We start from the raw sequence: 26,859 nt of genomic DNA on the forward strand, positions 1-26,859 counted from the left end.
CCCATTCCACACACAAAGGATAATGTGCTTTCAATGTGATTTGGCAGCTGGATTTTCCTGTGCATAACAGGAAAATCTGCTTCAAAAGTGCATTATCTATTGTGTGCAGAATAGGCCTTGGTCAGGGAATTATTTATCTTGTTATTGGGCGGGGGGTAGAACAGAAGCTTGAAAAGGTGGCAATATTTGGGAGCTAGGCATATTATTGGATTTTCCAAAACAGAAAAGAGTGTTGCAGACAGTAGGTATACAGCTTACAGTTTTTCTCTCTCCTGCTCTCAGGTAAGAATGGTAAATTTCTCTCAGGGTAGGAAGCAAAGAGCAGATTTAAACATGATGCTAGTTAGGCAAACTCCCCTGTGCCTAGCTGCCTCATCAAGGCAACAGACCGGTTGAAAAACAGAGGCTGTACAAGTAAAAAGTCCCACTTTTAAATCGTGACTCATAAGAACTTCCTTCAAGGCAGCGGACTGCATTTGGATCAGCCAGCAAGGTGCAGTGATTCAGAGTGTGGGGAAACCATTCTTTTGGGTGAAGCCTGCTGGGTGACCTTGGGCCAGTCACGGTTGTCTTGGAGCTCTCTCAGCCTCACCCACCTCACAAGGTGACTGTTGTGGGAAGAGGAAGGGAAGGCGAATGTAAGCCGCTTTGAGACTCTTTAAGGTAGAGAAAAGCAGGGGATCATGACCAACTCTTCTTCTGCTTCTAGGATGACACCAGTTATTCTACAGCCTTTGTTTTAAAAAAATGGTAATCACTCCAGCCTAACCTAACCCCTTGCACAAGGGTAACAAACTGGGATCAGGAGAGAGTCTAACAAGTTTGCCATCCCCATAAAAAATACATTTCTGTGGGTGACAGGTCCAAACCTTTATTTATTTATTTTCCCCAGCATGGAGGCACCGTTCTCTCCTCCTGTATCGTTCCACATAGCTCCTTTTAACAAGGTGCCGCTCTTTCAAGTGGAAATACAAAATCCCCCTCCCCTTCCTGGCCGTACATTTTTTGCAGATTAAAAATGGGTCAGAGATGCCCCCTTGAAAGGGAAATTCCTGTGTCATGAAAACCTTCAGAAGACCCGAAGTGAAGTTAATCCTTATAAAAAGCAGAGATGGGTTATTAAAAGGGGAAGAGACGCATATATTTTAAAAGTCCCCTTAAAATAAATAGCATTGTCTGGGAGTGGGGGGGGGAGTGGAGAGGAGGAAGAGGGGAGCGCGCTGAATTCACGGCAGGAGACGAGAAAAAGAATCTCTTCCCCCGCTTCACTTCCCTCACCCAGAAAAAGAGGATTGTACGTTAAGAGCCAGGATGGAGGGGACACAACCGAAATGCAGCTGCTCCATTGAAACTGCTGGTGGTTCAAGGGGTGATGGGCACTCACTCCCGTGGCTCGTCAGGAGCAGGGATCTTCTGGCGGCTGGGCTCAGCACCCCAGATTTCACGGGCATACTGGGAGATTGTGCGGTCACTGGAGAACTTTCCAGAGCAGGCGATGTTCCAGATGGCCTTCTTGGTCCATTCCTTGGTGTTCTGAGAGGGAAGGAGAGCAGCGCAGATGGGATTGTGAGACAGAAGGAAGCCAGCCTCCTCCTCCTCCTCCTCCTCCCATCAATTGCCCCCACCGGATCACCGCGGAAGGCCCCCTCAAGTGTTCCTGTTCTCTGAGATTTGGTGGGCAGCGACTAGAAATAGGAAACCCTCACGCTGGAATTCTCTGGTGAAGCACACACACGCCAACTCAGTGTGTTAGGCTGGCTTTTGTGTAGAACTGTCACCCTGCTCTTACTATTAAGGATGCCAGTTTTGGGTTGCCAGGCAGGCGAGATAATTTTTAGACAAAAAGAAAAAATAAACAGCAAATTGGGAGATATCTGAAGAAAAAGTGTGTGCTAACAGGTGGAGAGGAGGTAGTAGTAGGTGGTTGAAGGTAGGCAGGAGTGTGAGGTCCCACATGTGGTGAGGGAAATATGAGATTGGGGGGGGGCAGTACGATGTCTACTGCTAACACCTGACCAAATGTGACACCCCCCACCCTCACCCCCCCCACCCCCAGTGGCCTGCTCTCTTGCCACTCTCACTGCACGCGCACCTTAATGGCCGCCTCACCTTGTACAGAGCGCTGACCTTCTCTTGACATTTAATGTAGGCCTCGTAATCAGCAAACACTTTGAACCTACAGAATGGAAAGTACCAGAGATAGCATCCATTTTAATCCATCAAAGGACACCTTCCACATTCTTCCACATGAGAGAACCCAAGTGGAACAAGCAGAGATGGGGGGAGGTTCTCTCCTAAAGCATCCCCCTCCCCAAAGTCTGTATTCTTGTTCTGTGACACAATGGTTTTGGGACACCGTGGCTCTGGCAAGACGGGTCTCCAAAGGACTCTCTGTCAGCTCTACCCTTCAGAAGCTTAGACCATAAACTCTCCAGAACAAGGATCTATCTTTGCGGCTAAGGAAGCTCTTAATGTGCCACATATGTTAATGGTGCTAATATAAATCATTGTTAAGGAAGCCAATTAGCGCAAGTAGCTAAATGACATGGTTGATGACCTGACCCAGTGTTCTGGAAAGCCCAGGCATTTATTTTCTAAAACCTATGCAGGGCTGGTGACAGAGGGAGTATGGGGGCCGTACGGAGGGCATCTGTGGGCCACCTTCAGCCACCTGGCCCAAGGCCCCACCTTAGACAGCCACCTGCTGGACAACTGCTGGAATAATCCATGCACACGGACAAAGCTCTCTGCATCACCCCCACCCAAACTTGGGCCACAGGTGCAGTTTTTCACTGCACTCTCTTGTTTCGGCCGACCAAAACACTCCTCCTCAGCTAAGCTGCTGAGACTGGCTTATGGCGGTGGGGTGCTGCCTTCTTGGCACGCAAGTTGCTTGGCTTGCAGAAGCCACCTCCTCTCGGCCAAGCTTGCTTGGAACGGTGTGATGCGAATGTTGAATTGCAGGATATAAAAGGGATGAGCAGAGCGGGTTTTTGTCCTCTCGTAATAATAGTAGGCAAGAGCGCCCCCCCCCCAAGCAGCGTGTTAAACAGAGAACCAATTCATGCATTGCTTTTCGTGTCAACTGAATTCTTAATGCAAAAATGCATGCCCAACCATGAATGGAGCCCACATGTAAAAACTGCTGGGCTTCCAAGCAATAAAGGAGGAGGGAGGACCCCTGTAATATCTTCCCAATCACCGTTTCCATGTTTGCTTCAATTCAGCAGATGAACTGGCTCTCCGTGGGAAGTGCAGTGGCTCAGTGGTAGAACATCTGCCTGGTATGCAGATGTTCCCCGGTTCAATCTCCAGCAGCTCCAGTTAAAAGGACCAGGCAGTAGGTGACGTGAAAGGTCTCCACCTGGGACCCTGGAGAGCTGCAGCCTGTCTGAGTTAGTAATATTGACCTTGATGGACCAAGGGTCTGACTGACCATAAGGCAGCTTCATATGTGTTCATGTGCATGTTCAATGCTTGCAGAATAAGTTTGGTGGCTCAGACAGGTTGTGTTTAAAGGGTCCTAACAATTCAAGTAGTGCATTCGAATGTGTTGGCTTTTAAACCTTAGAAGAAGCCAGGCTGCTCTGTTTATAGTTTAATACTAGGAATAATATATTTGACTTAGGTTTTTTTTTAATGTTATAAATATCACCGATAGCCTTTGGCCACAAATGCAATTTGTGCATTTTATCTCTTTCTTTTTTAAAAAAATCAGTTTTTAAGATTAATGTTTCATTTTTTTTAAAAGGAGCCCATTCTAGCGAAAAACCTCACTTGCATATGCCCCATTCGAAGAAACAGGAGCAGTTTCCCATTTGGCTAAATTGTATACGCAGGATAAATTCTTGTTAGATTGTTCCCGCAGTGGGTGAACATTTAGAGATGCCCTTGAAGACAACAGAGAATTCTGGGAGAAGTCTGTACCATTGGCCTGGAGGGGACCCAAACCAGCCACTCTCCCAAAGCAAGCCCCTGCCTAGGAGGTATAACCGACCTCTGAGCTGCGCTGCAAAGCAGAGAGTGCTGGCAGGTTGACGCCAGAGAGCCAGAATGGTCCCAGAGCCTTCCATCAAACTAGCTGATCTTACCTGTCATGATACATGAGCATGTTGACGATATCTTTAAAGAGGTCGGGCTGCTTGGGGGAGAAGAAGCCGCTGCTCATCTGGTCAATAGCCTGCTTGAGCTCCGGGATGTGGTCGTAATAATCTTTGGCACAGTACCTGTGGGGGAAATTAGTTTAGCAGTAGTAGACAGCCCTCTTTCTCCATTGCTCCTTTTCTCCACCTACCCTTTCCTCATCCAACATCTCCCTCTGCACCAACAAATCATCTTCCTTTTTCCAGGGCCTCCTACTGTGCACACAGCAAAGACAAGGTGTGTACCAGGGGCTTGTGCTCTGGCACGTGAAGAAGAAGAAGAGTTGGTTCTTATATGCCACTTTTCTCTACCCAAAGGAGGCTCAAAGCGGCTTACAGTCACCTTCCCTTTCCTCTCCCCACAACAGACACCCTGTGGGGTGGGTGAGGCTGAGAGAGCCCTGATATTCCTGCTCGGTCCGAACAGCTTTATCAGTGCCGTGGCGAGCCCAAGGTCACCCAGCTGGTTGCATGTGGGGGAGTGCAGATTCAAACCCGGTTTGCCAGAATAGAAGTCTGCACTCCTAACCACTACACCAAGCAGGTGTTACAACAAATCTCAAAAGGGCTTTGTGCACCCTAGCACCACTTTTATGTCCTGCCTTCCCTCCTCTGGAGGACACACATGAGGTTCACCTACATTTCATCCACACAACAACCTTGCAAGGTAAATTGGATCGAGTTGAGACTGTTAAGCTGGAGATTCTGCAAAACGTAGCACCTCCCCCCCCCCCCGGTGCTGTTTTCCAAACAAGTGTCTCACCTTACCAGGGCTATCAGTAGCCACAGTAAGGGTGGGGGAGGCAAAGGAAGTAATTTGAAGGGCAGGACAGGAGAGCAGTCATCAAAGGTCACTCAGTGAGTTTTGTGTCACTACCCCACACTGGCTCAGTCCTTCTCTGCTCCCCAAACTCCTTTTTTGTCCCTATTTTATTCTGGGAGGGGGATTAGAGCTGGGCAGACCCTATTCAGGGCAGCCAAGCAACTCCTGACCAGGCAGTGTGGTGGGTAGTTAAAGAGTGTCGGACTAGGGTTCTGGAGACCTAGAATCTTGCTTAATGACCTTGGGCTGGTCACACTTGGTTAAGCTTCCTCACTGGATCGTTATAAGGATGAAATGAAGAGAAATAAAAGGTATAAATGAAGGATGCACAAATAAATGGATAAAACTGTCACCTCAGCCTCCCCCAGTTTTCACTCATACCTTCCAACCAAGTAAAATGACCACACTGGACAAACAATCCTCATGTAATGATTCACAGGGAAATTATTTTATATGCTTACCTAAGATAAGATGGTCATTTTACAGGGGATCTTGCAAGATTGTTTTTCTAGGTTCTGGCTTTTTCAACCTTTTCACCATGGAGGGTCGGCAGAAATATTTTTCAGGCCTCAAGGTACCAGGAAGTGATGTCAGCTGGCCACACCTGCCTGCCACACCTCTCGGAAGTGAGAGGAGCAATGGTTTAAATGGCCGGGGACCCTCCCATTCCCACCCCTTTCAGGCCCATCATTGGCCACTGGGAGGGGAAGGATTAACCTGCCCAAATAAAGATAGATTTTTTAAAAATTCAACCCCCCTTTTCTTTCATAGGGTGGGAGGGCTCTTCCCAGCTGCTATTTTTTAAACCCTCCAAACTGCAACACCATTAAGAAGCCTTTGTAATACAATATAGGTGCCTTCTCAGGGCCATATGGTACCTTGGTACCGTGACCAGGAAATCCTGCTCTGGGTAAAGAGTATTTAATTGCCAAAGCGTATTGAACTCCCTACGCAAGACTTGCAGAGTTAGCCTTTTTCCTGTGGTTTGTACAACTCCCAGCATCCCCAAAGGATAGGAAAGCCAAAGAGGTTGGAAGGAGATGGGACATAAATCCCAGTGACCTAGAACATTTGGGGTAATTCCGACCCGCTCTGGCACCCACCCCTTCCTGTCCAGCTCTTCCACATCTTCCACCCGCATGCCGAAAATGAAGAAGTTCTCTTCGCCGGCTTCCTCGGCCATCTCCACGTTGGCTCCATCCATGGTGCCAATTGTGAGGGCACCGTTCAGCATAAATTTCATGTTGCCGGTTCCGGAAGCTTCTGTGCCAGCTGTGGAGATCTGCTCAGAGAGGTCAGCCGCTGGAACCACTGCAGGTGAGGCAGAAGCAAAGACTAAACACAGGAGGCCTCTGGACACAGCAGCTGCCAGGAGCTCAGGGACATGACCCAGCCCAACCTACCTTTTTCCGCCAGTGAGACACGGTAATTTTCCAAGAAGATCACCTTGAGCCGGTCACCGACGATGGGGTCATTGTTAACGATGTCCCCAATGGACGTGATGAGCTTGATAATGATCTTGGCCATGTGATATCCAGGGGCAGCCTACAGGGAGGACAGCCATAACTGTAACCGCAATGGCAAAGGCCTCCTAGTTCATTCACCCTCTCTTGACTCTCCTTATTTTTAAATTTCATTATTCATTTAATCATTTTTATATGTCCACTCTCCAAGAAGTCTCGAAGCAGCACCACAATGATAAAATACATTAAAATACCATAAAATCCCCTAAAACCCCTTACATTAAAATTACATAAAAGCCCCTTACATTACGGTTAATCACATAGCGATTATTCCTATTAAAAAGGTAAAGGTATCCCCTGTGCAAGCACCAGGTCATGTCTGACCCCTGGGGTGACGCCCTCCAGCGTTTTCATAGCAGACTCAATACAGGGTGGCCTTGCCAGTTCCTTTCCCCAGTCATTACCGTTTACCCTCCAGCAAGCTGGGTACTCATTTTACCGACCTCGGAAGGATGGGAGGCTGAGTCAACCTTGAGCCGGCTGCTGGGATCGAATTCCCAGCCTCATGGGCAAAGCTTTCAGACTGCATGTCTGCTGCCTTACCACTCTGCGCCACAAGAGGCTCTATTATTCCTATAGATTATTCCTATAGAGAGTTCTAATTTCCCACTCCCCCCCCCCCGTTCAGCCCATAGGGTCAAGTTCTCTTCTGTTGGGAGTGAGGGACCAAATACAATCATACATCCTCCCGCCATAGCCCATCCCCCTCCTTCTCACTTTGCCTCCAATCATGATCGTCCTGGGCACAAAGTGTTTGTTTGGTTCTCTCCGGATCCCTGCAAGGACGGGTAGGGTGAGGGGTGGACAGAGAACACACAAGGGGGGAAGCACAGTTAGAACATCTCGGGTAGGATTCTCCTCCCCAGTTTCGTGAACCAGAGATGGACCAAGCATCCACTCTGCAAGCCTCCTTGTATTGGAGCAGTAGGCAGATCCCCCGTCCCCTGCCTGGCAGCAGGAGAGGGAAAAGAAGGATGGCAGGATGACACACTCCACAAGGGGACAAATGTTTGGGGCACAAGCAGATAAAGGAGACAAAGAGTTTAATCCACTTCTGCCTCCATCTATTATTTTAAATTAGGGGTAGCCAAACTGTGGCCATCCACTTGTCCACAGACTACAGTTACCAGTATAGAAATCTAATCTTTGCTGGGGGTTTGGACGGGATGACCCAGGAGGTCCCTTCCAACTCTATGATTCTACCACAAGCTCCTGCTAGAATGGCAAGGGCTCATGGTAGTTGTAGTCCATGAAGATGTGGAGAGCCTCAGTTTGGCCACCCCTGCTGTAAATCTACTGGGCCCCTTTGGAATGTACTGAGGGGAAGAGAAGCTGGGCTGTCAATCTGAACGCAAGAGAGGGCCGGATGCACTTGAGGGGCCCCCACCGGGCAACCTTGAACCCTGCGGGTCACAAAGCAGATGGTGAAAGATCAAGAATCGGGGAGGGGGGCAGCAGGGCAGGGCAGCCAGTCCGGCAGAGGAACAGGCAGCACTCACGGTTGTAGAAAGTGATGATGTGGAGACAGTTGAGCAGTTGCCGCTTGTACTCGTGGATTCTCTTCACCTGGATGTCAAAGAGCGAGTTGGGGTTGATCTTCACCTTGTACTCTTTCTCCAGGTAGGCAGCAAACTTCAGCTTGTTCTCCTGCGTTGGGAGGGGGAGAAGGGAGCAGCCGAATTAAAAACAGAGGATGGGTTTGGCTGAGAGAGAAAGGAAAAGCTGGGTTTCTATACTTTTCACTATTCAAAGGAGTCCCAAAGCAGTTTGCAAACACCTTTCCCATCCTCTCCTCACAACAGACACCCTGTGAGGTAGTTGGGGCTCAGAGAGCTCCGAGAGAACTGGCTCAAGATCACCCAGCTGGCTCCATTTGGAGAAGTGGGGAATCAAACTCAGTTCCCCAGATTAGAGGCCATTGCCATTTATTTATGATTTGATTTCTATACCGCCCCTTTCAGCGCTGTCAACTCAGAACTGTTCACAGCATCCAATATATACAACATAGCTGCATTAAACAGTTAAAACACAACTAAAAGCAGTTAAAAGTTATTCAAAGTCTGCCTTAGCCATGGGTCTTTGTTTCTGCCTCTCCTTCTCCTGTTCCGGGGGTGGGTTACTTTAGGGAAGGCCCATTCAATAAAGCTGAGCCGCCTGAAATTCAACCTGTCCAGGACAGAGGTCCTGTGGTTGTACAGGAGGGGGACAGATCAGGAAGTGCACCTACCCAGCCTGGCTGGGGTGCAACTTAACATCACACCATCCGCCCGGAACTTGGGTGTGATTTTGAATGCCTCCTTATCGATGGAGGCCCAGGTCACGAAAGTAGCCCAGCAGGCGTTTTTCCATCTGCTCACTCTACACAGGCCTATCCTTGTCCTTGATCTGGATATTACAGCTGGTACAGCATGCAGCTGCGAGGTTCCTCACTGGAACTCCTTGGAGGGCCCATATCCAGCCGATGCTGAGGCAGCTGCACTGGCTAATGACTGCGTTCCGGATCAGGTTCAAGGATTTGGTGTTAACTTCCAAGGCCATCCACGGTCTGGGCCCCTCATATCTGAGGGACCGCCTATCACCTTATGCCCCCCACAGGGCCTTGCGCTCAGCGGGTAGGAATCTGCTGGTGGTCCCTGGCCCACAAGAAGTACGTCCTGCCTTGACCACAGCCAGGGCCTTTTCAGTCCTGGCCCCGACCTGGTGGACTGAGCTCTCAGAAGAACTGAGGGCTCTCAGAAGAATTGTGCAGTTCCGCAGGGCCTGCAAGACGGAACTCTTCCACTGGGCATTTGGTTGAGGCCGGGTGGCAATAAGATCGAGGGCCCCTCTTCAGTTCGCAACCCGCCGTGAGCCAACTTGATGGGAGTGGCGGGTAATAAACCCAATCATCATCATCATCATAGAATCATAGAGTTGGAAGGGGCCATACAGGACATCTAGACCAACCCCCTGCTCAACGCAGGATTAGCCCTAAGCATCCTAAAGCATCATCATCATCATCTTAACCACTACATCACATTGTGCTCTGAATTCTGCCATGTTAAATAAATGAAGTTGTAAAATGTTTTTCTTGTTGCCAGGCACCATTTTTTCCCTGTCAAGTTTCACATGCAGGAGGGTGATAAGAACTGGGGAAGTACCACTCCTGGTACGCTGATTGCCTGAAAACCATGACACTCCTTCTTCCCTGGAGAATTACCAAGTTCCAAATCTGAACATTTCCAGGAAATGCTGTTGACACATTTCTTGTCTAGGCTGTTATTTTAGTCCATTATATATTTTTAAAAACATGTTTCATCTACTTGGCTTTATGGTTTTGTGGTTTTAGTGATACCCGACCCAGGGTAAAGTGCATTAGAAAGCCTAATACTTTGCATAAAACTAGGCCTAAATTCAAGCCCTGCCATGTGACAGGCTCTGAGCCCTGTTCGTTCGGTTACTCTCACCAAACATAGATTTAGCAGCAGTGTGGTAGGCGCCGTACAGAGCAAAGGGTGTCTCTTCCCCAGGTGAGCATTAGATGAGGCAGAGGAAAAAGGGCCAGAATGGGTAAACGAACAGGCTCGAAACGGTAGAGAGCAGACATTAGAGCAGAGAAACAAGTAAGGCCAAAGAAGGTGATCCAGGAGGTCTTCTGTGAAGAAGTCAGGCTTTGCCCATGACAGGCCACCCTGGAGTAAGGCATGGCATGAAGGCTCCCTGGCCTTCCCCCTCTCCCTCACCTGCTTGACTTTTGCTATGTCCCGGATGAAGCCCTCATCGTCCACGTAATTCAGCAGCTTCTTCAGCTGATCCAAATCGGCAATGTACTCCTCTCCAATGCGCTGGAGGAAGCAGGAAGAAAGAGTTGCGACAGGCAAGGGAATAGATGTGTATGGGACACTCAAAAAAACACAGGTGACTGAGGATCACAAGAATTCTCTGTATCGTTTCCTACCTTTACCCATCTACTCTGTTTGAACAGTAGTTAGATGCTTATTCTGAAGCCCAGAAAATCGACATTGGATGTTAGGGAGTGTGTCAGGTCATGATTAAGGGTGAACACGACTGTATAAAATCTGCCTGCTGATGAATCGGACCCGTGGGCCTATGAAGATCACTAGTGGCTACTCAGACTGGCAGCAGCTATAGAGTTTCAGTGGAGTCCTTTCCCATCACTTACTATCTGATGGAGATGCTGAGGATTAAATCCGGGATCTTCTGCATGCCAATCAGGGGCATTACCAGTGAGCTATGGCTTCTCCCTGTGTGCAGAGTATCTTCTAACATGCCACAATGACAGTGTCCAGCAGCTCAGATTTGATAAGAGGACAACCAGCAAGAGGAAAGGATATAAACCAGGGTTGTGTGAGGGCTGCCTTGGGGTTATGTGGCCTTTTCTAGAATTTCAGAGGCCCACTGACATCACTAGATGTCACTGGAGCTCACAGACTTAGTTTCTTTCTCCTCTGTGGAAGCAGTAAATGATCAATCAATTTGATTAGCTGGCTCTCACATCTTACTTCTGTTCCCACGTCTCTGAAGGGGCATGTCACCACTTGCAGAGTTCCTCGAAACCTGAAAAATATTTCAGGGATTCCTCCACGGTCAAAAGGTTGAAAAGGCTGATAGAGACTAAATTTATCACGCTAAACCTACATTTCACACAAATGCACAAACACAAAGTCAATTTGTTTTTCAAATTCAACACGGAGGGTCATAGGGAAAAAAAGTTTAAACTGATGAACCGTTATTAAAATCAATACTTTTCAACCTTGGAGGTGTTGTTGTTTTCAATTTAAAGCCAGCATCATCCACTGAGGACAAAAATTACTTTTAAGAGGATACAGATTCTTATTTGTGGCAAGCAAATTTAAAATTAGGAGAAATCGCTTAGAGAATATTTTCTCCCCACCGGTCTCACTGCTGTAGGCCTTGGTTAACATCCACAAACAAAGTCCTGATCAAAATGAGGAAGAAGTGCTGCAGGCACCCGCCAGCCATGGGCCAAACTAAACATTACTGGAGAAGTTTTTTAAAACAGACCTGTTTGGTTTGGCGCTGTGCTGGTGAATTTTGCATTCTCAGCATCTCATCCATAGAATCATAGAATAACAGAATTGGAAGGGACCTCCTGGGACATCTAGTCCAACCCCCTGCACCATGCAGGACACTCACAACCCTATCGCTCATCCACTGTAACCTGCCACCCCCTTGAGCCTTCACAGAATCAGCCTCCCCGTCAGATGGCTATCTTTAAAAATGTCCAAAGATGGAGAACCCACCACCTCATCCCCACTGCAGCACACATAAAGCCCCACCTCAGCAATGATCTCAGCCAGTCCCGGGTTGCATAGGACAAGCCAACGACGGGGGGTGATACCATTGGTTTTATTCTGGAATTTGTGGGGCTCAAACTCATAGAAGTCCTTAAACCTGGAAGAGGAAAGCGAGGGGAGGGGGGGGAGCAGAAAATCAAAAGAACAGTAAGAGAAATGAAGCGAGCAAAACTCAACAGCAGAGGAAACGCGACAGACACGGAAGTTTAAAAGGAAGGATGAGAGGTCGCTGCTGGGAATTAATGAGGGGGCGAAGCCACATTACAGAAGGAAAACAAGGAATAAATCCTGTCACTAGAGGCACGCATCTCTGCTGGGAATGCGAAAATACCGTCTTCCTTCTAAACATGGTGACATTTAAAAGCTGGAAAAAGGTAGTTGCTTAGAGTTTCAAAGGCTCAGGTAGCCTCTGACACCTTTGACACCTCAGGGGTGTGAAAGACGCCGCTGAGACGCTGGAGACCTGCTGCCAGCCTGAGCCGAGAATACTGACTTCCACAGGCCAAGGATTTCCGTAGAAGGCCATTTCTCATGCCCGGCAGGAGAGTACCACAAGAGAGACGAGGAGTCAGGAAGCAGCTCCTGATTGGCCCACGTGGGCACGGGGAGGGTACTTACACAGTGGCCTTCAGGATATCAGAATGGATACGGGCCACTCCATTGACAGCATGGGATCCCACGATGCAGAGGTGGGCCATGTTGATGCGTTTGACACTGCCCTCCTCCACCATGGACATGCGCCGCAAGCGGTCGAGGTCCCCAGGGAACTTGGCGTAGACTTTCTGCAAGAAAGAGAGGGGCCCGCCCAGACCAAAACGAGCTATTCACCGCTCTAAGTTCAAAACAGCAAGCACTGGACCTAAAGGGTCCCGGTTCTTTCCCCAAACACCCTTCCCAACTTCGGGGCCGGTAAGTACCCAGGGGATTGTGGCCACTGTTCCCTGGGCCTCCATCCTTGTCTTCCCACAGGGTTTACACTCACATCAAGGAATCGCTGGTTGATTTCGTAGATGATTTCCAGGTGACGTGGCAGGAGGGCCTCAAAGAGCTGGACGGGCCAGCGCTCCAGTGCTTCCGGCAGCACGGTGTGGTTAGTGTAGGCACAGGTCCGCACTGTGACATCCCAGGCCTTGTGGGGGGGAAATGGGGCACAGAGAAGACTTCAGAGTCCCTTTCCAGGCACAAATTCAGATGTCCTTTCAAGTCATAGTTCTCGGACGATGTGATTTTACACAGATTTTATTCTGGTTCTTCTCTATGTTCACAGGGAGGCCATGTTTTACTGGTGTTTTCATGTATCTGCTGATGCATTTGTATCTTATTGTGTGTTATTTTTTTAAATTGCTGCCTTAAGAGTATTTTTTTTAACGTAAATAAATTCACATCAATGAAATTGGGTGCAAAATGAAATCTTCTGCTGGAAAATCTGGGTGCTTTTGCCACTGAAAACTGGTCTGAAAGCAATTTTAACTTCCAGGGTTTATTTTCCCCCACACACAAAAAGGGGGGGGGGACTATGATCAAATGGAAAATGGAATAAAAGTTCCCATCTCCAAAACTACAATTCCCAGGGTCGCGTAGAGACCAGTCATGAAAGCAGAAGCTGATTCTGAAAGTAGTATGGGTGTAAATTAATATTCTTTTTAAAAAATGCTTGTGGACTGAGGTATGATCAGTAATATGCAGGCATGCCCACAAGCTTTGAGTTAAAATTTCCTTCTGAGGACTTCATTGTGGCTCAAGATAGGCAAATCCTTCCTAGTTAGGGATGCCAGTCCCCAGCTGGGACCTGGAGATCCCCAAGAATTACAGCTCATCTCCAGGCAACAGAGATCACTTCCCCTGGAGAAAAGGGCCATTTTGGAGGGTGGACTCCATAGCATTCTACTCCACTGAGGTCCCTCCCTGCCCCAAATCCTGCCCACTCCCATCTCTAGCCCGAAAATCTCCAGGCATTTCCCAACCCTATTCCTAGTACAGAATGTGCTACCCTGCGACCAGCAGCAGCTAGCATTGTGCATGCAAATGATACAAATATACTGCAACCCTTAGAACAATTCCCTGAGAGTAAGACCCCCTGAAGCTTCAGAGCAGAGCTCACTGCCCCCTTCCCGAGTTGCCTTTGACCCAGCAGGGAACAGGGCCTCACCCCAAAACCCCTCCGTCATTCCAGGGCCCCTTATGGAACAGGCAATGATAAGCAAGTCTCTGAGCATGCACCAAGTGCCAGAAGCCCCCACTGAAGAGCTGGAATTCTAAGGGGCCAGGCTGGGACCCCAGGATTAACTCCTCTGGGAATTTGACACAGCCTCACCTTGTCCCATTCCAGTTTCTCAATATCTATCAGGACTCTCATAAGTTCAGGGATGGCCAGTGAAGGGTGGGTGTCGTTGAGCTGGATAGCAACCTGGAAGAGACAGGAAAGATGACCAGGAGTGGGTTGGATATTCAAGAAAGAAAGCCCAGCCTCCAGCACTGATAGTCTCTTTGCCCCCTTTGACACTACCAGAAAACCCATTTTACAGTTACGAGGACTGAGGCCAGACAGAAGGCCAATCACTTAACCCCACACAGGGACCAACCCAAGACAGGAATACAGTGTTTTGATTTCTTTGTTAACTGGCTTATTTAGAGGGCACAAGGGTCTCTTCCCCTATCACTGTAAGCCATTTGGGATCCTTTTAGGGAGAAAAGATAAATATAAATATCTAAACAAGTACAGCCGGCCTGGGGAGGCTCACAACACAGTATTTATACCAAAATTTAAAACTATTAGCATAAGGAGTACAATAACCAGTGGTTTATATTTCTACCAGATAAGAGTAGAGCACCTGAAGTTAAACTGATGGGGCTATTCAATTATTCTAATTTCCGATTTCCCCTGATAGGGAAGAGGAGAGGAGGGGAAGGCGGGGCTTGTTTTGCCGTTCTGTTGCCTGTTTTGGCCTCAGCCATACACCTGGCGGAAGATCACTATTTTGCTGGCCCTTCGGAACTTTGGTAGTTCCGACAGGGCCCGGATTTCTCCTGGCAGCTCATTCCACCAGGCCCTGGCTCCGGTCGAGGCCAAACACACTTCTTTGGGGTCAGGGATCACCAACAGATTACACCACACATTCTCTTGGAGGGTTGTCAACCCGCAGCTGGAAGCTGGAGGTCCCCTGGAATTGTATGTTCTCCAGACTACACCGATCACTTATTTATGAAGGCAATGATTCCACTTCTCCCGGATAAAATGGCTGTTTTGGACACTGAACCCTGTGGCATTATGCATGACTGAAGTTGCTCCCTCTCCTAAACCCCACCATCCCAGGCTCCGCACTCGGGAATTTCTGAACCCAGAGTTGGCATCCCTGCTGCCTCTACGATTCCCTCACCCTGCTCAGGGGAAGTCTATACGGGCCGGGCCCCCTGCTCCCCACTGCCCTTGAATAACCAAGTCAGCCCTGGAACTCCAACTAGCAGAGCCTCGGCTCCCCTGCCCGGTGTGGCACCTCCCCTACCTTTTCCGGGAAGGCATCGAAAGAGGTGCGGACGGGGTCGCGGCACCCGAACTTGGAGGACTTGAAGCGGCGGATGATGTCTTGGAGGGTGGCGGCCACAACAAAGTACTCCTGTTTCAGGCGCAGCTCCTTGCCCTCGAAGAACTGCAGGGGAAGGCAGGAGGGGAGACTTAGAGAGCCACGGATGGGGGAGTCCCAGGCGCTCTCCATCCTCCCGGGGGCAGACAGCCACGAAGGGAGATCCCGAGCAGCAAACCCAGATTAAGACCCAGGAGTTCCAGCCTCGAAGCCCCAGGGAAGGAGCTGGAAACGGATGGTCCAGGAGCACCTTCAGAGCCAAGACTGGGGGAGGTGTAATAGCCAGAGCTCCCATGGTCAGATCTGATGACGGGACTCTGGAAGGGCTTTCTCCCTGAATAAAGTTGGACAGTTGTTTTTTGCTGACGAGGCACAGCTGACTTATGGAGACCCCCGTAGGATTTTCAAGTCAAGAGACTTTCCGAGGTTGTTTCCCATTGCCTGCCTCTGTGTCTCATCCAAATACTTGCCATGGCTGATCCTGCTTAGCTTCTAATGCAACCAGGCTAGCTGGGTTACCCAGGTCAGGCCTAAGGTGCTACTGGACTCTAATCTAGTTCTTCCACATTTACCCTCCTGAAGCAAATATTCTTCAGCAGAACTCCCAAAACAGAAACCATCTAATTACTATTTATTAAGGCGACCCAAAACACCACAACACCCTTCACAATGTTTTGCCACTTGGACATGCAGCCTGATCGTGAACAGCCACCCCCTGTGCCTACGTGAGTCAGGAAACAAGTGAAGAAGCTTCAAGGCCATCACCAGAAAAAAAATGTTCCCTTCTGCTTCAAACAAGCATAGAAAAAGATTCCAGCCTGATGAAGAGTTCTGGAGAACCTGAAAGCTTGCACAATCTGTTGTGCCATTTTAGTTGGCCTTATTTACATGGCTGCTGCTTCGCTTGGGGAGGGATTTTACTACAGGCCAGAGTGGCCACCACCAGTTTGCTGAGGCACCAAAGTGAACATTTTCATATTCTCCAGTCCCAAATTGGCTTTTGAAGGGCGCTTTGAAAAAGTTACATCTTAACTACTGTTAAAAACCCAGCACTCCAACCCAGCTTCATGTCTCTGTGTTTTTCTTCTACGACCTTTAAATTCAATATCACGCTTAATCAAAAATTAGGTGGTCGTTGTTTTCTAAATTACACCAGAATATAAATGAGATGTTCCGCCTGCGCTAGGCACTAGCCGGCTGGCTTCAAGGGCAGGCCAAGGTACTCCTCAGTCAGAGAAACCTCAACGGAGATCTCGGGCTGGGGGTCGCTGAGCTTGGCTCCTCCCGCAGCACAGGAGGAAGGAGGGGGGCTTGCGGAGCACAGAACCTGGATTCAAACCCCCACCCTGCCGCGAAGCTTGTTGGGTGACTTAGGGCAGCTGCCTTTTCTCAGCCTAACCTACCCCGCAGGGTTGTTGAGAAGATAAAAAGATAAGTGGAAGGACCATGCATGGCACCCTGAGACCTCTGGAGGAAGGGAAGACTAAAAGTAAGAGAAAGGAGCAGGGCGCCTACAGAGGAGGAGAAGACTTGGTTTTATAGCCCACTTTTCACTGCCTGAAGAAGTCTCAAAATGATCACCTTCCCTTCCTCTCCCCACAACAGACACCCTGTGAAGCAGGTGAGGCTGAGAGAGCTCCTGACAGGGCGACACGGTCAGAACAGCACTATCAGGACTGCGACTAGCCTAAGGTCACCCAGATGGCTGCATGTGGAAGAGTGGGGAATCAAATTCAACTTGCCAGATTAGAAGCCGCCGCTCTTAACCACTCTGTGCAGTCCGAAACTCTCACAACCCACATGGAAGTGGCCGCATCCCAAACTAAGGTAGCCCACAGGTCTGGAAATCCTGCAATGTTTTAGGGAGGGAGCCGAGAGAGATGGAGACGGCACCTACGTTATCGTTGGGGTACAGCACGCGGGAAATGTTCTCTGCCAGGTTTCTGTCCAGCACCGCCTGGATGTAGCCACCGACATTAACTGGGGGAACCAGACAGGGCGGAGGGAGGGGAGAAGAAAGCAAACGATTGATCAGTGCAATGAACTCGGGCCAAAGACTTGCAGCAACCCCTGCCGTACAGAAGGTGGACATGCACAAAATAGTTTTTGCCATATAAAATACGGGAGTGAGCCCGCAATTGGCTCCCACAAATGATCCGCCAATTATCTGAGGACTGCTATCACACCAATGCACATGCAAGGACGCATGTAGGTGCAATAGCAAGTAATGCATCTGTGTTTGAAGGTGTAGTTTCCTTAAATCCAGATACTCTGCACCCCCATTCCCAAGAGAAGCAGCCCCCTCCCGCCCCCCAAGCAGGAAGGCCCACTTACAGTCCTTCAGGTTGAACTCATTGGGGGCCCGGGCCGACCACAACCGCATTGTGTTCACGACGTTGTTGCGATACCCAGGGACGGGAGTGTCGTAGGGGAGGGCCAGGACCACCTGCAAGGCAAGGGAGGGGAGGTCTCAGCACCAGCAGCAGCAGCAGCAGCAGCAGCGTCTCCTGCAGGTGCTCTATGGCCCCTGCACCTGGCCGTGCAAACTGCATGAAGAAAGACCCAGCTCCCGTGGGAGTCCTCCTACAAAAGAGAGCATCTGCCTTCCCTCCCACCAGTCTGCTTTCAGGGCTATTCGTCAACGTGTGCCACATCCTCCTACATCTCCCTTCCGTTCAAGTTCGGCAAGGGCGCCCTGAAGCATCTGCAAGACGCTAGTTCCTCCCCCCGCCTGCCTTTTTAAACATCTCTCTTGCCTAGGAGTGGAGCGCCTGCCCTCTATTCACCCAGCCTTGCGTTTTCTGCTTCCCACGAGCTCCTTTCTCCTGCTACCCACCCTGTATCTTCTGCCACGTAGTGCCCCTATTCCAGGAACAGTGCGATCCTACACAGATTTCCACCAGCCTGACATTACTGAAATGAATTCAAACAGACTATCTCTGCAATAGGCTTGCATGGTGTGACCTTCAGCCATGACCTTCAGCCTGGCCCCCTGCAATCTGCAGCCGAACTCTTCAGAGAAACGTCCAGCTGGAAGAGATCCCAAGGATCTTCCAGTCCAGGCTTTCTCAACCAGAGTTTCATGAAACCCTGGGGTTTCTTGAAAGCCCCCAAAAGGGTTTCTCGAATGGGTGGGAGTTAATTAATTTATATATATACTAACCCAAAAGCCCGCTGCATGTACCAATGGTGAAGAGCTGGGGGAGAGGGCAGGAGCCGGAGGCAGGTGGCTCCACAAGGTGTGGAGCAGGCTCCCCGCACGGGCCCTTACCTGGGGTGGCGAAGGCGGCGGGGTGAGCACGTGGTGCGGCTTGGGACGTGGCACCACAAGCCGCCCGGTGCAGCATCGCTGCTACTGCAGCCACCATTGCGGCTTGTCTGCCACAGCCTCCGTGGGGGGTTGTCCACCATGGCTGCCTCCTTGGGGCCCCGCCTGTCTGTTGCCACTGTAGGCTGGGCGCTATCAGGGTGTGGCTGTTCCTGGCGAGGCCTGGGTGCCATCGGCGACTCTGAGCTGCCATCGCCAGCCCAGTGAAGTGGTGGGCTTGGCAGGGCAGCCTGGCCCGCAGCGTCCCACAGCAAAGGAGCATCTGGCAGCCAGGCTGGCAACACGCCTCGCGGACGGCTCCTTGGGGCAGGCCCAATCTGGGTGGCGCCAACTTTGTTGGCTGGGCCCGGATTGGCCCGCTGAACCGGAAACAGTGTCCAGACATGTCCCTAACACTGCCCAGGACAGCAGGCTACCCTTAGTGCCTTTTCACAAATATTCAAGGCACTAACTAATGGTTACAGATATATACATCTTAATTTGTTAAATATCACGTGACATAACCATATATAGTCATGTCGACCTGCCCCCGCAATGGGCAATGACTGGCCTGGAGGGGGTGGGAAGGGGAGGGACCCCAGGTGGGCATGTCCACAGCTCTGCTTCCCAGCCCTATTCTTCACGATCGCCCCACTTCTGGGGTTTCCCAAAGCCTGAAGAAAGCTTATGTTAAAAAGTTGAATATTTCCTTGTACAATGCAGGAAATCCACCACTCCCTTCCCCTCTTCCGTGCACGAGTATTCCCTGTCCAGTCCATTCAATATAGTCTAGGAGCTTTTGGAACAGGGCAAATATTAAGCAGAAGGGGGACAGGGGGAGAGGCATAAGCCGCAGTCCTGCTCTAGAACCACAGATCTCCAAACCCATACAAGGAGTCCTCTGGGCAGAGGGAGGCAAAACAGACAGTGGCATACCCAACTGGCGAGAGGTCGTCATCTTGCAACCGAGAGCAACCGCAAGCATACCCTCCTATCACCACTCCCTCAACGGCCTCCCTGGGTCTCTCTCTTTGTTTCTCACCTGCGTATCCGCCCATTTAACCCCATCTGGGCCATGCTGCACGTGTCCGTAGAAATGCACAGGGATCATGTACTCGGGGCGGGCCTTTTCCCAGGGGTTGCCGTAACGCAGCCAGTCGTCCGCCTCCTCCACCTGCCAGCCCCCGCAGATCTTCTGGTTGAAGATCCCAAATTCATAGCGGATCCCGTAGCCATAGGAGGCCAGGCCCAGAGACGCCATGGAGTCCAGGAAGCAAGCTGAACAGAAGCAGTGGGAAGAGGGTGAGAGGAAAGGAGGAGGAGACGTTTATTTCTACAGCCAGCCCTTTTCCTGGTTGACTTGGGCGAGTAAGAGCCGTTAAAAACAAGGTGAACAGAGTTAATTTTAAACTAGGAAAAAACTTTATTTTAAAATTCTAAAATAAAATTGTTTTAAAATCTTAAATTATTTAAAACAGTGTAAATAAAAATGATTAATTCTGAATCATTAAAGGTATACTTAAACCACCTGCTTTTACGGTTTTTGAATTTTCTGCGGGGTTGATCGATATTTAGTAGGTGGAAAGTTGCGTGGGATCTTGAGACCAGGCAGGGGACAGACGCTGGGGCTTGCAACTAGAGCTCTGGGTATCAAAGGGGATCTAACAGACCACACCCCATCCCTTGCAACACAACAAGGGCAGAGCTATCCAGAGAACATCCTGCGGAATGGGGGAAGCAAAATGTCCTGGGCTTCGGGTCCCTCAATAGGCCAATCCAGGTCCCTGAAGCAGGGCCTGTGTCAACATGCCTTGAGGTGGGACAGCTGCCAAGCCCCAAGACTTCCGTAAGGGCCTGTCCCCACGTCCCCACATTGGCTCACTTCTCCCGCTGCCCATCTGCTCTTTGTGCGCTCTCCCAAGCCCACATTCCAGTCTTCATGCTCTGCCCAGTACTACTGGGGGGAAGGGTGGCGGAAGGACTCCCAACACTGGTGCTCCCAGTTGTACGCATTGCTCAAACCAGTTGGAAAAGGGTGCAGGAGCGCTGGGAGGGCTGGCAAACGAGGGAGGGAGGGAGCGATAGGGTTGTGAGTATCCTGCATAGTGCAGGGACTTGGACTACATGACCCAGGAGGTCCCTTCTAACTCTATGATTCTATGAAAGCCGGCATGAGTGGGCAGCAAGGGGGGGAAATGCAGGCAGGTAAGGAGGAAGGCTTAAGTGGGGACCACTGAGGCAGAAGACGGGGCCTCCAGTGGGCCTTTCTGTCCAGGATCCACTAAAACCTGGAACCGGTTCTGCCCTGAATCTCTGCCGCTGTCCCACATATGGAGCTGCCTTGTCCTGAATCATGCCCTCGGCCCATCAAGGTCAGTTTTGCCTACTCAGACCGGCCGCAACTCTCCAGGGTCTCAGGCAGAGAGGTCGTCCACATCCCCTACTAGCTGGCCTTTTTAACTGCAGATGTTAAGGATTGAACCTGGCACCTTCTGCATGCCAAGCAGATGTTCTAACTCTGAGCCACAGCCCCTCCCCCTAAGTCTAACAGTGCAAGACCCTTGGCTTCAGGGTCCGCCTCTCCCTTGCCGTGAATGATACCGCGCAGGTGCACAAGATCATGAAATGGGGGCAGGTTTAGGGCAGCAGGAGAGAGAGACTGATGGGCTAGCCAGGCCAAGCAGCCCCAACTAGGAAACATTCTGTGCGGGCCTCGAGAAATCATCACAGGATTGGTAAATCCAGAGGCGAAAGGAGAATCGCCCACCCCTTTGGCTTCTTTATATCTACACACCTGCCAGGCGCCCGAGACCTCCGTTGCCCAGACCGGCATCTTCCTCAATCTCTTGCAGCTCCTCCATATCCAGGCCTAGCTGTGGGGAAAAGGAGAGGGAAGGCACAAGATTGGAAGGTGCTGGGCAGCAGAGCCAGTTCTACACTCAAGCCACTGCCTGGGACGATATTTGAGGCAGGGCAGAAATGCACCATGGGAGCTCCAATCTCACTTGCCCACCAGTGATGCAGACAGGGTCATATGTCATCTCCAGGATCCTGCTTCCATCCTGCGGCAAAAGCCATAAAGGCTTCGACTGGGCCCAGCCAGCACCGGGGCAAGAATCAGTACCCTTGCTTAGTACTCTGAACCCACAACCCTGCAGAATTCCTTTTGGTGCTAGAATCGTCCCAGCCCCAGCGTCCCACCACCCCATCCTTTTCCCCCTCCCGCCCCACCCCGGCCAGGCCAGCAGGAGCCCCAGACCTGGTAAATAGCTTCATCGCAGGCATTCTGCAAGCCCAAGTTGACCATGGTGTTCTGTAAAGTGCGGCCCATGTAGAACTCCAAGGAGAGGTAGTAGATCCGCTGCAAGAAAGGATGGGGGAGTTAACAGGAGTAGCTTCTGGGATACCCGCCTCGAGCCTTTGGGGAGAGGTGGGCAATAAATTGAATAACAACAACAATAATGATGATAATGATAATAAGAAAGACTCAGAAGTAGTGCTGCCCATCCAAGCAGAATGGAAACCCCACAACACAAACTCTCCAGTGGGATGTGTTGCTTTGGCAACAGCAGCCATTGCTGCCCAAGGATCTTCACTGTGGCGGCCATTTTGTGCCTGGCCCACAACACTATTTCGGAATCCCACAGGTGCCCATGGATTCAAAATGTTTGGGGGGCCCTGGACCGCACACTTTATAACAACCCAGAATTACGATCCAGTATTTGCACTTGGTGGAACATGGTTTTTATAGCCGCTTTCCACCTTTAACAATTCCACGTGCGCCACAAGAAGAAAGCAAGGAAGGAGGAGGAAAAGGAACAAGATCTGAGGTGAGGTGTTCCTCGGCTGAAAGCCAGTTTGGTGTAGTGGTTAGGAGTGCGGACTTCTAATCTGGCATGCCAGGTTCGATTCTGCGCTCCCCCACATGCAACCAGCTGGGTGACCTTGGGTTAGACACAGTACTGATAAAGCTGTTCTGACCGGGCAGTGATATCAGGGCTCTCTCAGCCTCACCCACCCCACAGGGTGCCTGTTGTGGGGAGAGGAAAGGGAAAGCGACTGTAAGCCGCTTTGAGCCTCCTTCGGGTAGGGAAAAGCGGCATATAAGAACCAACTCTTCTTCTTCTTCTTCTTGTGTTACATGCCTCAGTGTACCTCTTGGACAAACCTTCTCAAGTTCTGCTAGGTTATTATCCTCAAGACTGATGGGGGAAGGGAGAGGGGTGGGCAGGGATCTGACCCAACTGACCAATGGAAGGTAGTCAACAGCACATCCAAAACGGGCTGAGACAGCACTGCAGGTCCACAAAAGGTCATCTGGCCAGAGGAGATGCTCCAGATGCTGCTCATGGTAGTCAACCGTGCCTACCCTCCATGCCCCTCCCAAACAGCAAAGATGACCCTCCCCCAGTGCTATTCTTACATGCAAGGGATTGTGCCTTTGGCATTCACACCTTCTGAACAAGCACTGCCTCGGGGACTTCACCAGGTCTTCGACTCTTGCACCCCAAGGGGCTGCACTGGCCCTGGAACCTCGTGACCTTTGGCCTTCCCCCTCCCTCCTGCAGCCAGGATTAGCACTGAGATTCCAGGTCAGAGGGCTGAGTCGCAGCACTCTTCACTCCAGAAATCAATCTCTGGGGCGAGGGGAGGGGAAGAAGAGAGGAGAAGAAGGGCTGGTTGTGTTTATTCAGTGGCATGAGAAAAGCACTCTGCACGTTCTCAAGATCTCCTCACCGGGCACAAATTAAAATCTCTCTGGGAGCCCCTAGTGACCTGCGGAATGTCCAGAAGGAGACGACAGCATTTCTGGGGAGGAACAAAGCCATTTCCTGCAGGACAGAGCGTCTGAGCCCCCAGAAACCAGGAGCTGCGTCTGGAGCTTCTCCTCTGGCCAAATGACCTTTCGTGGACCAGCAAAGCTGTCTCAGCCTGTCTTGGATATGCTGTTGCCACACATATCTGGTATCCTTCACCCTGCCCTCCCCCCCCCCCCCCAGGGCCTGCTGACACAGACCTTTTCTTAAATTAAATGGCAAAAGTTCACCGCAAATGTCAAGCTGGGCTAAATTTAAAGAAACACGGGGATTCCTGCTCTTGCCTTCCCAGCAGTGGTGCAGACGGTCCTCTGCCCTCGCAGGACCGGGAAGAGAAAGGCCAGATGAAGGCATGGAGATTTATGCCCCTGTCCACATGCATCCTTGCCCTTTTTATTGGGAGGGCACAATCATGTAGGGCTGAGATGAAATGAAGCAAGGGGGGATTAGGTAGAGTTTTGTATCCAAAAGTATAGGGAGGGAGCTGGGTTGACTTCACTAGCACGGGGCACCTCTGCCTTTTATGCCCATTTCAGAGAAACTGAATGTTCTGACCTGAGGCACATTTGCCAAACAATCAGCAACGGATAATGGAGAAGAAGGAGAAGAAGAAGAGTTGGTTCTTATGTGCCACTTTTCCCTGCCAGGAGTCTTACAGCCGCTTTCCCTTTCCCTTTCCTGTCCCCACAACAGACTCTCTGTGAGGTAGGTGGTACTGAGAGAGCCCTGATATGACTGATCTTTGAGAACAGTACTAACAGGACTGTGACTAGCCCAAAGTTGCCAGCAGACTGCTTGTGGAGGAGCGGGGAATCAAACCCGGTTCACCAGATTAGAAGTCCATGTTCCTAACCACTACACCAAACTGGCTCTTGTCTTAAAGGAGTCTTGATGGGAACCTCAAAGCGTCCAGCAAGGATTAGAAATCTTGACTGAAGAGAATCAGCCTCGGAAAGGGCGAAAGGCTCGAGAGCCGGCATTGCTAGGAGCTGGAAGATGACAGAAACTAAGTCCCCGCTAGGCTTCTCAGAATTAGGCGGTGCTGGAAATTGCCACTGAAATTGCTTTCTCGAATCTGCAGCTGAGGAGGGAGAGAGCATTGCCTCTTGTTGTTCAGGCCTAGTGCTGGATCAGCCAAAGAGAGGAAGCCGGGCAGAGCACCAGAGGACAGAAACACAACTTCAATCATCAGCGGCCTCAGATCTCTCGGCCTGACTCCCCCTAGAAATCTGTGGGACGGTCTAATTTTACGGTACGGGCCTACCTACCAGGGATGTTGGAACACATCCAACATATCAAGCCCTTTTAATATTTATGGAGCACTTGGCTGGTAAATAGTATTTATGAACAATAACCCCATCAATGAAGTTGTTGTCCGTCCGTCCCGCACCAAGTGTCACCCAGCTGGGATTGAAGCAAGGGTCCAATATAGAGACTGACTTCTCCAGAGCCACCTCTGCCTTCAAGCAGTTTCTTTACAAGCTCCCTCAAAGTTCTCTGGCTTCGCAACCTTTGAGAAACGCAGCCCGGAGAGGAGAGCAGCCGCCCGCCATCTCCTAGGCTGCAGGGTGGCATCCCAAGCCGCTATTAATACCCACCAACCCCGGCTCTGATCTCCTCTCCTCCACCCCCAGCCGCCTTCCTGCACCACCTGGACGCCTGCCCACTCCTCAGGCTCCCCTGCCCCGGCCAGCCTGCGCGGCTGACTCCTCTCTGGGACCGCTTTCTGTGCAAACTACGGGAACCGAATTTTCCTCGATCGGGGCGCACAAAAGTCCAGGAAGACGCAACAGCAAGCCCCTGAGTGTAAAATGCCATGCCTGGCACAGCAAGGGTTGCCAACCAACAGGTGGGGCCTGGAGATCTCGGTTCCCCCGGAGAAAAATGGCTGCTTTGGAGGGTGGACTTTATGGCATTATGCTCTGCTAAGGTCCCTCTCCAAACCCTGCCCAGGTCAGACTCCAGACCAAAACCTCCAGGATCTTCCCAAACTGGAGTTGGCAACCGTGAGGAACGTGGCACAGATTGGGTCGCAAACAAGCGGAGGCAACGGCCCCTTGGAAGGCCGGTCAGGAAGGGGGCCATTCCTAAATCTGCCCCCCATTTAGGGAGTCCAAGAAGTCACCCCCGCGGGACGGGGTGGAGAGGGGCACTGGGAGCTCCGCCCCGCGGACCCGCCCCTTGCCTTTGATCCCGCCCCGCCCCCCGCCCGAAGCCCCTGGGCAAAGGGAGCCAATCCCGCATCTTCGCTTCTGGGGCTTCGGAGGGAGAAACTTCCCGGGGCAGCGTCCGGGAGCGCGCGGGCGGGCGGGCTCACCTTGGGGTCCTTCTCGTAGTAGTGCTGCTGGGTGCGGATCCAGCGGCCGACCAGGTGGTCGCGCACGGTGTGCGCCAGGGCGAAGTAGTAGTCGCGCGGGGTGGCCACATTGCGGTCCTTGACGAGCGTGAAGTGGAGGTGCCGGTTGAAGTTCTTCTTGAGGTCGGTCACGTTCTCCACGCCGGCCAAGCCGCGCACGCTGATCTGCTTCCTCTTCTCGTGGTCCGACAGCGGCCGAGACATCCTGGCGGGCGGGCGGAGCGGAGGGACGAGCCGGGCTGGAGGGAACCGGGGGCGCCGCGCGCTTCGCTTCGGCACCAGCAAATGCGCCCCAAGCCCCTCCCCTCATGCATTATTAAGCCAAGCGGCCCCGTGCATTATTCATGAGGTGGGGGGTCTCCCCTCCGCACCCCGGGGCTGAGCACGCCCCCTTGCTGCGCAAGCCCCGCCCCCTGGCCCTGGGAATGCCGCTCCTCCGGGGGTGACCCAAAGAGGCAAGCCGATTAGCCTCGCGTCGCTTTTCTTAGGCTTGCCCGCTGGAAACGTAGATTCAGGTGGGCAGCCGTGTGGACCTGAGTCAGTGCAAGTCCAGGAGCCTCCTGAAGGCCAACCGCCTTGCTTCCTGGGCATATTTGGGTGCTCACCTGCCTTAAAGGTGGCACCGGACTCAAGCTTGGTTCAGCTGGAAATAGGTGAAGTGGAGCTCCAGAAAGATCTGATCCCTGTTGGTCTGGGAAAGCACGTGCCCAAATAAACCTCTAATTTAGGGATTTCTGGACAAATTGCCATGGCTCTTCAGGGCCAAGTAGAGTTGCCAGCTTCCAGGTGGAGGCTGGAGATCTCCTGAGATTACAGTGGAGATCAGTGGAGAAAGTGACATCCTTGGACGGTAGCCTTTGTAGCCTTTGATGGGGAAGAAATGGAGGTAGTGACAGATTTTATTTTCCTGGGCTCCAAGATCACTGCAGATGGGGACTGCAGCAAAGAAATTAAAAGACGCTTGCTCCTGGGGAGGAAAGCTATGGCAAATC

The 26,859-nt window shown here is 51.1% G+C and overlaps 1 protein-coding gene across 1 annotated transcript; it reads right to left on the reverse strand.

The window, feature by feature from the left end:
- Positions 1–855: 855 nt before the first annotated feature.
- PYGM (glycogen phosphorylase, muscle associated) lies at positions 856–26,171 on the reverse strand. The gene is made up of 19 exons (XM_077327979.1): positions 25,829–26,171; positions 21,954–22,055; positions 21,489–21,567; positions 19,737–19,972; positions 17,722–17,833; positions 17,285–17,367; positions 15,310–15,453; positions 14,121–14,213; positions 12,789–12,935; positions 12,425–12,588; positions 11,789–11,903; positions 10,211–10,312; positions 7,988–8,135; positions 7,206–7,264; positions 6,369–6,510; positions 6,069–6,276; positions 4,092–4,226; positions 2,110–2,176; positions 856–1,533 (listed from the first exon to the last, which is right to left on the reverse strand). Exons 1-19 carry the CDS (start codon positions 26,069–26,071, stop codon positions 1,381–1,383), a joined length of 2,532 nt encoding a protein of 843 aa, XP_077184094.1. The 5' UTR covers positions 26,072–26,171; the 3' UTR covers positions 856–1,380.
- Between the last annotated feature and the right edge of the window lie 688 nt (positions 26,172–26,859).

Source organism: Paroedura picta, chromosome 1, assembly GCF_049243985.1.
Source record: "Paroedura picta isolate Pp20150507F chromosome 1, Ppicta_v3.0, whole genome shotgun sequence".
NCBI classification, from domain to species: Eukaryota; Metazoa; Chordata; class Lepidosauria; order Squamata; family Gekkonidae; genus Paroedura; species Paroedura picta.